This window comes from Nannobrachium achirus (genome assembly GCF_963921795.1).
Source record: "Nannobrachium achirus genome assembly, chromosome: 18".
NCBI classification, from domain to species: domain Eukaryota; kingdom Metazoa; phylum Chordata; class Actinopteri; order Myctophiformes; family Myctophidae; genus Nannobrachium; species Nannobrachium achirus.
In genome coordinates, this window is record NC_137825.1 from 48,826,604 (window position 1) to 48,840,737 (window position 14,134).

Sequence of the window (14,134 nt, forward strand, 5' to 3'; positions counted from 1 at the left end):
ATAAACGCTGTGATTATCTAGCAAATACTTGGACATTATATTTCAACACATACGGTATGGACAAACCCACCTTGACATGAACACAGAGATTACATACATTTAAAGGAGTAGTTCACCCCCAAAATGACTTTTTTTCTATTGATTACTCATGCCATGGAGAGTAGAGTTCAATAATATTTTTTAGATTTGTCACATTCCTAAGACAAAAATTTGATTCGAGTAAATTTACCCCCATTGATTCCGGACGGGGACCCGTTTCGAAACGGGTCCCCATCCGGAACGAATGGGGGTAAATTTATTGTTATCAAAATTTAAAAAAATATATACTTTAACTCTAGTCTCCATGGCAAAAGTCATTTTGGGGGTGAACTACTCCTTTAACGATAGACCAAGAGTAGCCATATGGAATGGAAAAGTAATTAGACCCCTCTTTTTCATTATCCCTCTTAAAATTGCCAAATACAAGGCACAAATACTTAGTTTCCATACAATCAATTATTTGCATTGCAAAACGATTCGATACCGATTACTGCATTATAAAACGATACGATACAAAGTCAAAACGGTACGATATTTTGCTTTTGCAAACGATATAGTAGATCATTGCAAATTAAAATCGATTTTTCGATGCAGTTACTATATCGTTACACCCCTATATATGCATCCTGTTCAGTACCAGTAAGACTCCCTAATCGGGAGATAAGCGACCGTAGGTGGCTTATCTCCACAAATAGGGCAAAAATTTGTTTTTCCCAAATCTTCCTGATCCATGTTGATGACATGAGTGTAGACATGCTGTGTAGTGATATTCGTGGTTTTAGGGCAAAAACTGTAGGAGCAGTGTCCAAAAATGTGTTTTAAAAATCGGCCTGAAGGTGGCGCTAGAATAGGGCCATGTGAGAAATGAGGGGTGGGGTCTCCGCGTTGCCTTGGCGGACGAATAGGTACCGGCCCCGGCTCTCCCGGACGCTCCTAGCCCGAGTTACGGCATTTTATGTGCGCTGCAGTGGCAGGGGGTCCTCCACTGGGGGCGCCACCACTTTTGCATCCGTTCTGGAGCACCAGGAGTCGGTGGTCCCCGGGAATTCCCCGTGAGCAGCCCCGTTGGGGTGGTCATTTGGTCATTTTTGCACATTTGGTCATTTTTTACATCTGGGGGTCCCACCAGACCGTGGGTCCTTGGAGGTTGTAGTTTGGCAGGCAAGGAGTGTGTGTGTGTAAAATCTGGCATGGATCGGGTCAACGGGTGCGGAGATATAAGCAGGGAAAAAGTGTGACGTGTGACGTGTGAGCACATTTGGTCATTTTTTAAATCTGGGGGTCCCCCAGGGACCTGGGGGTCCCTGGGGCTCCGGGGGTCCTTGGAGGTTGTAGTTTGGCAGTCAAGGAGTGTGTGTGCAAAATTTGGCATGGATGGGGGCAACGGTTGTGGAGATATGAGCAGGGCAAAAGTGTGACGGACTCACTGACTCACTGACTCACTCACTCACTTACAGACAGCCCGTGGAGGTTTTGGTAGTAAATGCGACCTACGGTCGCAATCAAAATGAAAACTCACTTTTTAAGGTTTTAAAGAAAGAAATACAATGCCATTATTTAACATACTTTCTTTTTTTATTGTAAAAATGTAAATAAATAATCTTCTTTTGGGTGGTTCCTGTCTCAGTGGACACTCATGTCTTTTGGTTTTTGTAATAGCCTACACTAAGCCTAATTCATTAGCCTAATTGTAGGACTGGGTTTTTTGTCGTTGACATTTTTGGCACAGGTGACAGGTGTGACACATAGATCAAGTGCTGACACCCTGGCCTGAACCATTCTGTTATCATTGCCAATTATTTGGGGGCCCACTTATATCCCCATGGCCAGCCCCTGGCCCACACGTTGAGAACCACTTGTCTATAGCTTCTCATGCAAGTCTATTCTTAGAGTGGGCCACGTGTTCTCTGTTCTGCCTTATGAGGAAAGGGGGGGGGGGGGGGGGGGGGGGGGGAGGGGTGGAATTGGTGCCCAAGAATTGCATGATGAATGGAATGTGCATGGTTCACATGGTTCTAGTAGTAGCCAGTGTTGTTTTTGACAGCAAATTTTGATTTAGTTTTAGTCATAGTCTTTTGAATAAAATCTCATTTAGTTTTAGTCACAATTAATACTGAAAAGTTGTAGTTTTAGTCAAATTTTAGTCGACTAAATATCATGAGATTTTAGTTGACTAAATCTACAGTTGATTTAGTCAACTAAAATGTATTTTGGCAGGCCTTGATGGCATCGTAATGACTGATTTTACACTTGGTTGCGTGCTGAAAATAGCGCGCTGCGACGCATTGTGAGCTTGTAGATCTGCTATTTTCAGCAAGCAACACCTGAGAGCAACCGAACATAAAATGACTTTCTCCTCCACTAGTCCCTCCCTAACGTTTTAGTCTAGTTTTTATTTTGTTGACGCAATTGTCATTATATTTAGTCTTATAGTTTTAGTCATCACAGCTTAGTTTTTATTTAGTTTTCGTCAGTGAAAAAAACGCAGTCGACACACATTTTTCGTCATAGTTTTAGTCGTTCAGAGAAATTAAATGGGCCTATGCCCTATAGGCCTATAATGTAATTAATGTCACTTGAAGGGAAGGTTAAGTCTATATTTAAGTGAGAAACAATAAGGCATAACCACAAGATGAATGGAATTCATGGCATGCATTCTAGGGAGGTTATAAACAAAGACACAACAGGCTAGTTTAAGGTATTTTAAACGGCCAGCTTGCCATTTCAACTGGCACGTACTTTCTTTCTATTCCTAAATGACTTTGAATGCGGCCTCTATATTCTGTACCCAACAGGGCTGGTGAAACTTTTCTGTAGTGCTAAGTTCGGTCTTGAAATGAAAATAAATAAGACGCACACGCACCGATTAGAAATAAGTAGGCTTAGTACATATTGTGACGCTTTAATTCGCATTATGCAGGCCTACCTCTTAGATTCCATCGTGGGAGATTGTGTAGAGCAGTCCCAGTCCCACGCTGTTGGTTCTCTCTTCTTGCAGTGGCTTGTGAGCGTCGGACAGACGCGCGTTGGGGGCTGCCATATATAGCACCTGTTCTCACTCTTCCAGAACCATCTGACAACTCCAGAGCCTTCTGGGCTTGCAAGAGGTGAGGAAGGCCCTGTCCTAATAGCCTAGGCAGGGGTCTTCGACAGGGGGTCCGGGACCCCTAGGGGGTCCTCAGAGTTACTACAGGGGGTCCTCCAAATCTTCCAGTCCTTTTTATATTAACAACTTGACCCCTGGTGTCCATATTCTGAGAACTGTAGCCAAAAATAGCCGATCTACAAGCTCTGCTGCGAGGCGTTGCGAGCTTGTAGATTGGCTATTTTCAACTAAGTACAGAGTAAAAGGTAAAGTTTATTAAGTATTGATGGTTCCAGTGGTTAAATATCTGAAAACACAAATTGACATGAATCCAAAATACACTGATGATTGTGCTGTCAAACAATGAAACTATATGGAATTTATGAACAGGTTGTGGGGGTCCATTTTTTATCTCTCTCTCAACTAAGGGGTCCTTGGCCTGAAAACGTTGAAGACCCCTGGCCTAGGCTAAATTTGTAGGAGCAGCGTCCAAAAATGTGTTTTGCAAGAATCTGCCTCATGGTGGCGCTAGAAGAGGGTTGTGTGAGAATTGATTGGGTGGAGGTTGTGGTTTGGCAGGCAAGGAGTGTGTGTGCAAAATTTGGCATGGATCGGGGCAACCGTTGCGGAGATATGAGCAGGGCAAAAGTGTGACGTGTGACAGACTGACTGACAGACTGACGGACCGCTGGTCGAGGTTTGGATAGTAACTTCTTCCTGAAGGTTGCAAGGAGGGGTCTACACAATTGATATCTGATTAGCATAAAATATAACACAATCAAAATAATAACATTTTTGAGTAAATCGTCGATGACCACGCGGCCAAGTTCCCCCAAGGGCCCCTGCCATTGGCCCCACCGTCCCAATGGATAATCCAGCCCTGTATGTGGGTGGGCAAGGTGGCAAACTTGCGCCTTGTTATTCATATCAGTTCACACTTGCTGTTGGTGACACAATTGGTGAATGTGATAGCATGAAGGTTCAGGCCAGGGTGTCAGCACTTGATTGATGTGTCACTCACACCTGTGCCAAAAATGTCAATGACAAAAACCCTACAAAGTCCTACAATGAATTAGGCTTAGTGTATAGGCCAGGGGTCTTCAACAGGGGGTCCGGGACCCCTAGGGGGTCCTCAGAGTTACTACAGAGGGTCCTCCAAGAAAGAATTCTGTGACCGAGTAAATAGCACTATTAGAAAAGGTTATATTTACTCAATAAAATCACTGAATATCATGTATGTGATTGTTTGAGTAGGTCACACCAAACAAAATGAGTAAAAATCCAACTGTTCTTTTTGAGTTAGATGTACATATATTATTTGAGTTAATTTCATGAGAATAAATTAGTATTTGACCAACTGATTTTATTCATGAATTATACTCAATTTGTTTTGGTAATTTTCCTTCATAATATTTGAGTATGGAGTACTTATATGGATCAATTTAAAAAGACCCTTAATTATTATTCATTCCAACTTAATAATCTTTCATCTCTCACAACAACTTAAACAATTGAGTAGATATGACTAAGATTCAAAATTGTACACAAGGGTTCATGGGAAAGTTCTACTGGAACATTCTGTCAACAAACAGCAGCAGCACACATCTTCTTCAACAAGAAACCTGGAGAGTGTTTGCAAATATTGGTAAGTAGATTTACTGTATCTTTGTGCATATAGGCTACACAAATGTATTGGGTATAACTTATGTTCTTTACAAAGGTTTGCAGCTATAAGGTTACAGTGAGGGGAATGTGCAAGCCCTCTAGTCATTGTGACTTTTTGCATTTATTACAAGCTATGCACAGCTGCATACAATGGTGTGTACAATGAAGATAAAATGCACAGGTATAGGCCTACATTATTATCTACATGTCTTCTTTTTTACTCTCTTCCCCTCATCTCTGTCTTCCAGGTTAGTGCAAAGTTCAGGATGATCACCACACTGAATCTTGAGCCAAAATGTATGGCAATGTTGGACTTCTATACCCCCAAACTACTGTCCATGTTCCAGTCCAAGAAGGGCAGTTTGGGCACAAATGAGTATTGTACTTCAGGTATGAAACTTTCATTTACTCTAACTGCTTTAATTATATTTCACCTGGCTAATGACAATAATTACTATATTAATTTATGCTAAACTCATCTTTATCCCCTGCAACTCTCTCTCCTGATTATTCATTTCTAAATGTATGTCTTAATAGCTACTAAGGACAGTCTCCCAGCTTCCGTTGCTAAAACTGGGTTGTGGAAACAATTGTATTGCCAAAGTTTATGTTAGTTATGAAAGTGCAGTCATACTTTTTCTTTATTGTTCAAATAATTATTTTTCTATTCTGCAGAGAGGAATCCCCAATCAACGAACACGAGAGGTCATCATCCGATGTCTCATCGACCATCTGGAAGAAGATAGTGTCAAGATCAAGGACTTTCAAGTTAGTAAAATAAATGTTTTTTAATGTCATCGTGGATGAGACCATCACATGCAAAGGAACAGCATAGTGATGTCCAGAGAATGAGGTTGTGACATTGGCTGAATGGCTGTTGCATCCGTTGCATGTCTGGTCCAACTGATTCAAGATTATGCCCAGGGCTGCATGTGTGGAGACAGCTAGGATTGCTCAATGTGTGTCTGTGTGTCTTGTAACATTTAGCCTGAAAGTGAGCTCTAAACAATTATCTTCACAATGTGTGCAGGAAGGAAGCTGCTGGTGCACCTGTCAGAGTAGAAGAGAAGTTGACAGAGGAGGTGATGATGAAGATGAAGATCTACCTGCTGCAGAACCAAGAGGACTCAATGAATGAACCTACTGATGTAGGTATTGTGATTAAGGGCATCACTGCCCTCAACAATCTTGGGGGTCTGCTGCTATCTGTTGGGACTGTTCTATGCCTTTAATCTGAGATACCCCAAGAACCTCAGATATGGTCTTGAGATGTTCCAAAAAGTACTAGTTGAGTTGGATCCTGGACACCTTTCAGCCAAAGTTCAGAGACTGAAAAAATGTCTGCTTGCCGACTACTGTTCAGCAAGATGCTCTCAGAAAGTGGGTACTGAAAGTGGATTTATTGTCAAAACAGCATTTTTGCAATGGTATTTGTTGCTGATAGTAATTAGTTAATGTAAAGTGTTTGTTTCTGGTGCATTCGAGTCATAATGCAAACAGGTCAGTTTAGCATAGAGACATTACACGTGTGCATAGTCAATATGTTTAAATGTTGAGCTACTGTAAATGCTTATTTATTATTTCATATTCCAAGTTGTGATTTTCTTTCGTGCCAAATGGCCTCTGACTGTCTTCTTTAATGTATTTTGTGGTTATGACTTACTGTTCATTTGATGGGCTCATTGTTCTTATGGTGCATAATGTTTGACAGACTGCTTACTTACAGTATGCACAGTTCAATTAGAGGTACTTATATACAGTATTGTGAACACACACTGCTCTTTAGTAAACAGAACATTTTAAAAGTGTCAGGGATACCCCTTTCCTGATCATTATCTTTAAACATATTGTTTTTGCAGGCATTGTTGCATGTCATTTACATACTAAAGTATGTTGAATGTTCATACTTGATGTGGTGTTACACTGGTCAAAATTAGTTGATTAAAAACATAATTATCTGCATAATTATTTCATGTGTATTCATTTGACATCATGTACTCCTGGAGTAAAAGGTAAAGTAAATGAAAGGGGTAAATGGTACTATATGAATTAAATCAATAAAAGTAAATGAATAGAGTAAATGTGACATATTTGTTTTGTTAAATCATACTCTAATATTCAATTAGATCTACTTAATATTTCAATGTATTTACTTGTAGTCTTTTGTGGCATTGACTGAATAATTTAATTATATCTACTCAATTTCTTTAGGTCATTGTACTCAATTTTAGTTGTTAATAAGTACGTAAAAGTTTTGGTTACTTTTACTCAAATTAATTGAGTATCATCTACCTGATTTCATAACAGTAATATTTACTCAATATTTTTGAGTGTAAAAATGTTTCACCAATAAAATTGAGTAGAGCCTAGTTTTTGTTTTTAGAGTGTAGAAACTTTTTTCCCACTTTTTTCTACAAGCTCACAACGCCTCGCGCTGCAAGGCGTTGTGAGCTTGTAGATCAGCTATTTTCGGCAAAGAGGTTTGGTGTAGAGAGGAAAAGGAGCAGACTAAGTAGTGAAAGGTCAAGTTTATTAAGTATTGAAGGTTCAAGTGGTTAAATATCTGAAAACACGAATTGACATGAATCCAAAATACACTGATGATTGTGCTGTCAAAAGTTGAAACTATGGTATCTATTAACAGGTTGTGGGGGTCCCTGCTTCATCTCTCTCTCTCTCAACTAAGGGGTCCTTGGCCTGAAAACGTTGAAGACCCCTGGTATAGGCTATTACAAAAGCCAAAAGACTTAAGTGTCCACTGAGACAGGAACCACCCAAAAGAAGATCATTTATTTTCATTTTTACATACAAGCACACAACACCTCGCAATGGCAAAGTACTGTAGCAGCAGCGCTATAGAGAGAGATCTCTCTCTATAGCGCGCAATGAGGGCCTCTCCAACTCTTTTTCCCGGGCTGAATCAGGGGCCCAGCACGTCCCTGGTGGCACACCAACTCCAGGAAAGACGTACCCAACATGTGCCGTCTTTACTTGAGAGATGACGGCACTCTGCTGGCGCAGAGAGAGGGCGAAGACATCTGGAGTTCTGCCACATCCAAGGGCATGAAATGAAGTTGCACTGTGTATGCACGTTGGCAGGGGCCGTCGCACCAAATTCTGGGCCCCCCTGGGTACAAGGATTCACTGCGCCCCCCCCCCCCCCCCCCCCCATGAATGTTCGTGTTTGTGCTTTAACTATTGAAAAATAGCAGACCAGATTTACCCCCATTCGTTCCGGATGGGGACCCGTTTCCGGAATCAATGGGGGTAAATTTACTCGAATCAAATTTTTGTCTTAGGAATGTGACAAAAACTAAAAAATATTATTGAACTCTACTCTCCATGGCGTGACTAATCAATAGGAAAAAAGGTCATTTTGGGGGTGAACTACTCCTTTAAGCTGTAACAATATACCTTCCTGAAATAAGATACAATATCTTATAAGGCTCTTAGCTCATGAAAAAACAGACCTGTGACCATTTTAAGTTATAATATTCATATATTATATACTGCCCCTTCCAAGAACAACAACAAATAAAGTAAAGTGATTTTACAATAGGTTGTCCAAGTCGGAACTAATTAAGAAAGTAATTCATACAAAAAAAAAAGTAAATTAACTGCATCTTCCATCAGCACTGTCAGTGTGACTGAACCAGCGAAAGAACACTCGTGCTCTTTGTCTGCGACGATATGGTACAACTAAAAGAATAAAGGCTTGTCAGACTAGACATAGTGGAGCTTTAGTTTGTCAACAGTGCCTCTAGACTACTGTTTCTTCTTAGTCCGAGCGTTTCAGGCAAAAATCTTGCACTTTATGAAAGAAGCACAAAATTTGGCACACAGTTAGAACATGCCATATGGAACATTTTTGGCTATAGGGGCATCGCAGATTTGTCTTGGGAAACGTGTGGGAGCCAATCAAAGTTGCTCTCATAGACTTTACTAGAGTAAAATAATACAAAAAATAAATATGCTTTAAGTAGCATGTGAGGGGTCAAACTAGTTGTTATTCGGGATTCTGAAACCAATACAAACATTTGTTTTGCACGAAAAACATTCCTTTCCGAGAAACGGCCGCCACAAAACTTTAAAAATTGATGACTCATCACTAAACCATAGTTAGCCCAAGGAATGTTTTTCCTGCAAAACAAATGTTTGCATTGGATTCAGAATCCCCAAAAACACCTAGTTTGACCCCTTACATGCTACTTAAAGCATATGTAGTTTTTGTATTATTTCACTCTATAGTAAAGTCTATGAGAGCCCAACTTTAAATGGCTCCCACAAGTTTCCCAAGACAAATCTGCGATGCCCCAATAGCCAAAAATGTTCCATATGGCATGTGCTAACTGTGTGCCAAATGTCATGCTTCTTTCATAAAGTGCACGATTACATCAAAATACTGCCCGAAACGCCTGGACTATCTGGGACAAACCCTCTCTACTCCAAGCACCTCTCCTTTTGTGTGTTTTAAGCCAAGGCTGCGTTATCTTTTCTTTCTACAGTTTTACAAACGAGAGTATCTTGGACATTTGCATTAGCTGCCTCAGTGTCCAGGAATTCAGTTGCATTATTTTGTCTAGATTTGAATTAACTGCCCCTGTGCCCCACCTTACATACACATTTTAGTGAATGGCACTTGTACATTGAACCTAACGAGTAACTGTAGTACTTTACCCTCTACCAATCCATGCATGCGCAAACACATTAGCACACGCACGCACACGTGCACACATACCCACTTTTTTAGGCATGTGTGTTGGAGGTAGTGTTTTGCTTATTCATTATCATCCTGGTGGTGCTTAATGCATCACAGATCTCTCTGTGATATGAGAGATAGTTCATTACTACCTTCCATTGTTTAGCACCTAAATCTATGGCAAATGCTGTGTTTACAATGAATTATCCTTACTAGCCCTTACCCGTTCAAAGATATGAGCTCCGAAATGATGTGCAGTGTGTGGATTATGGGATGTGCACTGTGCACACAGTATATGAGGGATGGAAAGTAACTTTAACTGGTGCTTGCATGCTAATATGTAGGAGCATCAATGTAAGAAATACCCTTTCCATTTAACGGCTACAGAGATACTGTGTACCGATCTGCATGATTTTGGACAACATATGTAACAGGGCCAGAACTCCCCCCCCCCCATGTGTGTGTGTGTGTGTGTGTGTGTGTGGGTTTGTGTGTGATTGTGCATGGCCTGAACAACAGCGCCCCTCCCTTAACATGTGTGGTGACAAAAGGTACTGTAGGCTAAATAGATATAGATACACCATAAAAATGCAATTATACAGCATACGATTTGTGAAAGTGACAAACGGGCTTCACAGTTATGTCAGGTGTGTTCATATGCTGATGGTGATGCGATTTCAGATCAATTGCTCCAGCCACTGATGAGAAACGCGGTTTCAGACAGACAGACACTCAGACAGACAGACAGACAGACATTCGGAAAATTATATGTTAGATATAACTGACATAAGGGAAATGTGGTGAGTCGAATCAAATTAAGTCAAGTCAAAGTTTATTAACAAAGCTCATTTCAAATGGCCAAAGTGTTGTTCAATTTAAATAACAAAGAAATACTATATATGAATGAATATATGCATTAAGAATGGTGAGAAAGCGATGACAATAGATTGAAGATAACATAACATAAAGGACAATAATAAATTGTCTCAAAGGCAAGCGAGTACATTAGTGGAAAAGGTGCTCCTGGTGCTCCTTTATCCGCAGCAGGCCCCAATTTGAGTAAAACAAAAAAGTGAGTGCTTGAGTAAGATTACAAAAGTATTGGTATCAAAATGTACTTAAAGTACCAAAAGTAAAAGTACTTATTATGCAGAATGTCCTATTTCATGTCATTTCAAATGTGAAAACATATTTTGAAAATAGCAGATCTACACGCTCACAATGCATCGCCATGAGAGGGTCGAAGTGGTTAATGCAGGCTTTGTAATAATGATGAAAATCTACAAACTTGTAAATAAAGTTACTTTCCACCACTGTAACTTTATACACGACCAGGGACGTGCTGGGCCCCTGATTCAGCCCGGGAAAAAGAGTTGGAGAGGCCCTCATTGCGCGCTATAGAGAGAGATAATGACAAGTGACAAGCCAGTGGGCCATTTACATGAGTTATATTTCGTCATTGTCGGGTGGAAACCTTGTATGTCCAAAACCATTTTAAAAATGATTTAAACTAGTGAAAACAGCCAATCTACAAGCACACAACGCCTCGCACTGCGAGGCGTTGTGTGCTTGTAGATCTGCTGTTTTCACTACTTGTGTGCGACAGCCTTGTATGATGAAGCAGGGCTTTGCTTTGCGAAAAAATTTACACATTTGAAACTTGTAGATACAAGGTTTCTGCTCGACAGTGATGATTTACTTTGTTGGCCGCCCAGCCCCCAAAATGGAACGAAGGCTGACATTTTATTTAATTATTTTTCCTAATGGCCGGCCTGGACCGGCCGGGAATGAACCGGCCGTTCGGGAGTTGTCCCGCTTTTCCCGATGGCCAGCACGTCCCTGTACACGACTGTGGAACAACAGACACTCACTGGCTGGCCTCAATGTCCAACATTGTTGTGGAGTGACTGCTGAGAAGGTCAGTAAAGTCATTGTAGTAGAGAGAGTCACGCAATGCCCACATTATAATGACATTATTTTGTTGCGATGTCAGGTAAATGTCCACACGTGCCAATGTGATTCCGCAGATATTTAATAACAAAGAATGCTCAGGTGACATTTATCCGCGTTGAAAGCCACATATTCCAAATAGGGTAAAAACAAGATCCACTCCGAAGAGAATAAGGTTGGCAAAGGTCATGAACGCGACCACAAACTCAATGGCCCAGATACAGCAGCTTGGTGGACACTCGTCGGGGCGAGGATTGCCCCGGAAGGTGAAAATAGGCCACGCGATAGCCGTGAAAACATACAGAACTACGGAGATGATCAGGAATACAAACACAGCGCGGTCCTGATTGAAGGGCAAGCGGTTCCTCGCTTTCTTGAGGACGTTGACGACAATGATCGCCAGGATGACGAGGAAAGGGATGGCGTACGCCACGATGCACGCGATCAGACCTGGCATCCCGTGGTATCCAGTCAGTGATATGGCAATTATACAGCTAACGAAGGCCTCCATGACCTTCCAGAATCCAGGCAAAGCCGCCAGATAGCTCCCCTTTGTGGTGGAATTCAGATCAGTCAATAATCATGAGAAACAGAGGAGACAAGACAATGATGTTAGGTGGTGGTGTGGTCAAGTTTATATAACATGATATCATGGACAGAAGTACAATTAACACTCTGGGCAGTGGTAAAAGAGTTCTGCCAAGAAGAATGGTCAGACACTAGAGTTATACTGTGTGGCTTCAATGCCTCTGGAACGAGCTGTACCATAACAAGATAGGCTTTACCAAAACAATAGTTACTGAGGCCCACTGAAGGCCTCTCTACCCTAACCTTCAGGTATTAGTACCATCATAAATACCTAGATATTAATATAATCAATGAACACATGATCTACTCTATAACGTCACACATAATCAATCATGATAAACTCTAATCTACGACACCTTCTTCTTCTCCAGGAGCTTGTCCCACAGCACCTCGGCGAGGTAGGCCGCGCCGCACAGGAAAGCAAATGCGGTCTCCAGCCAGGCGTAGAAGCACGAGACGCAGAGGTAGAAGTTGGCGTAGACGACGGCGGCGGACAAGGTCATGAGGCTCGAGGTCATGGCCATGCCGGTGGTGAAGTCCGGCCAGTCCACGCAAAACATGTTGAGCGGGACGTCGAGCCCGAGCAGCTCGGCGACGGTAATGACGAGGGTCGCGGCGGGACAGAAGGCCCAGGTGAACATGGCGTAGATCCAGTAGCTGAAGCTGCTCGTGAACCGGAGGGCGCTCAGGACGAATATGACCACGCCGAAGATGATCTGAAGCATGTGCAGGATGCCTCGGCCAGATGTCAGAGAGGCCGGGGTGCACACGGCCTGAGACAGAGTCCGCTTGATAGTGTCCAGACATGATCCCATCGTCTTTTTTTTTAAAGTTTAAGTCGGTGCTCCCCTCACCTGTTGTCGAAGCTCTCTGGTGAGCCTTCAGGGTCTATATCTGCTCTCTTACTGCCTCGATCTCCCTTCTGCGCCAAGTGAATTAAGTGTCACAAGTGCCTGTCTGTTTGGGTGAAAAACGAAACCAAAAAAACAAAACAATGGTCTATTCACTTGACAACGTATGAGCAACGGTCACACACTGTGCACGAGAAGCGAGCCAGCAGATATCTCCTCCAGTCGGTTGTCATATACAAATTCACCAATTGACTGAGAGAAGCAACAAGACCAATGAAGACTGAAAAAGATCCAGATCTAAGTTTGGTAGAATATTAAAATTTTGCCTTGTGAGAAATTGAACATACGGTATATCGGCCGCCAAGTCAAAAATTAAGAATGTCATTCAAACTAAAATGTTAAGTAACTGGATCTTCCATCAACAGAGTTTGACTCAACTAATGAGTGAGAGAACACCCTTGGTCTTTGTTTGCTATATGGTACAACTGAAAGAATGTAATGTAAAGTTAAAATTGAGTCTATATCTTGGACATCTGCTTTAGCTGCCTTATAGTGGCCACTATTTCAACATCCATTATGAGGATAATGAATTTCTTTTTAATGGCCCGTTTCCAAACAAAATGACAAAGTCCTTTACATACTGTAGCTAAGACAATATAAAAATCGGCAAACAACAAAGCAAAAACATGATATACAATATTAATTGACACAGGACAAGTTATAAAACCAGTAAGACTCCCTAATCGGGAGATAAGCGACCGTTGGTCGCTTATCTCCACAAATATCACAACCTCCACCTCTCACGTCATACGGGTAGCCATAGTTACACCTGGAATGTTGAATCTCCATATATGGAGATAACCTACGCATCACACAAAGTCTGACCTCACCAGCCCATACTTGGGCATGGACGACTTATATCTCCATATACGGAGATGGCCATATATGGAGATACGATGACATCACAGAGTCCACAGCTGATGATGTGGCGTGATGTCATACAATACACAAACAAGCCCTATATAAAGGGGCAATTCTCACCAGGGAAGAGAGCATTGCCTGGAATGTTGAATCTCCATATATGGAGATAACCTACGCATCACACAAAGTCTGACCTCACCAGCCCATACTTGGGCATGGACGACTTATATCTCCATATACGGAGATGGCCATATATGGAGATACGATGACATCACAGAGTCCACAGCTGATGATGTGGCATGATGTCATACAATAAACAAACAAGCCCTATATACT

At 41.7% G+C, this 14,134-nt stretch overlaps 1 protein-coding gene across 1 annotated transcript; it reads right to left on the bottom strand.

Annotated features, from left to right (window-relative positions):
* Positions 1 to 11,547: 11,547 nt before the first annotated feature.
* LOC308303158 (myeloid-associated differentiation marker-like protein 2) lies at positions 11,548 to 12,841 on the bottom strand (the record flags this gene model as incomplete). Its single annotated transcript, XM_080747481.1, has 2 exons — positions 11,548 to 11,988; positions 12,383 to 12,841. 2 exons carry the CDS (start codon positions 12,839 to 12,841, stop codon positions 11,548 to 11,550), a joined length of 900 nt encoding a protein of 299 aa, XP_080603607.1.
* Between the last annotated feature and the right edge of the window lie 1,293 nt (positions 12,842 to 14,134).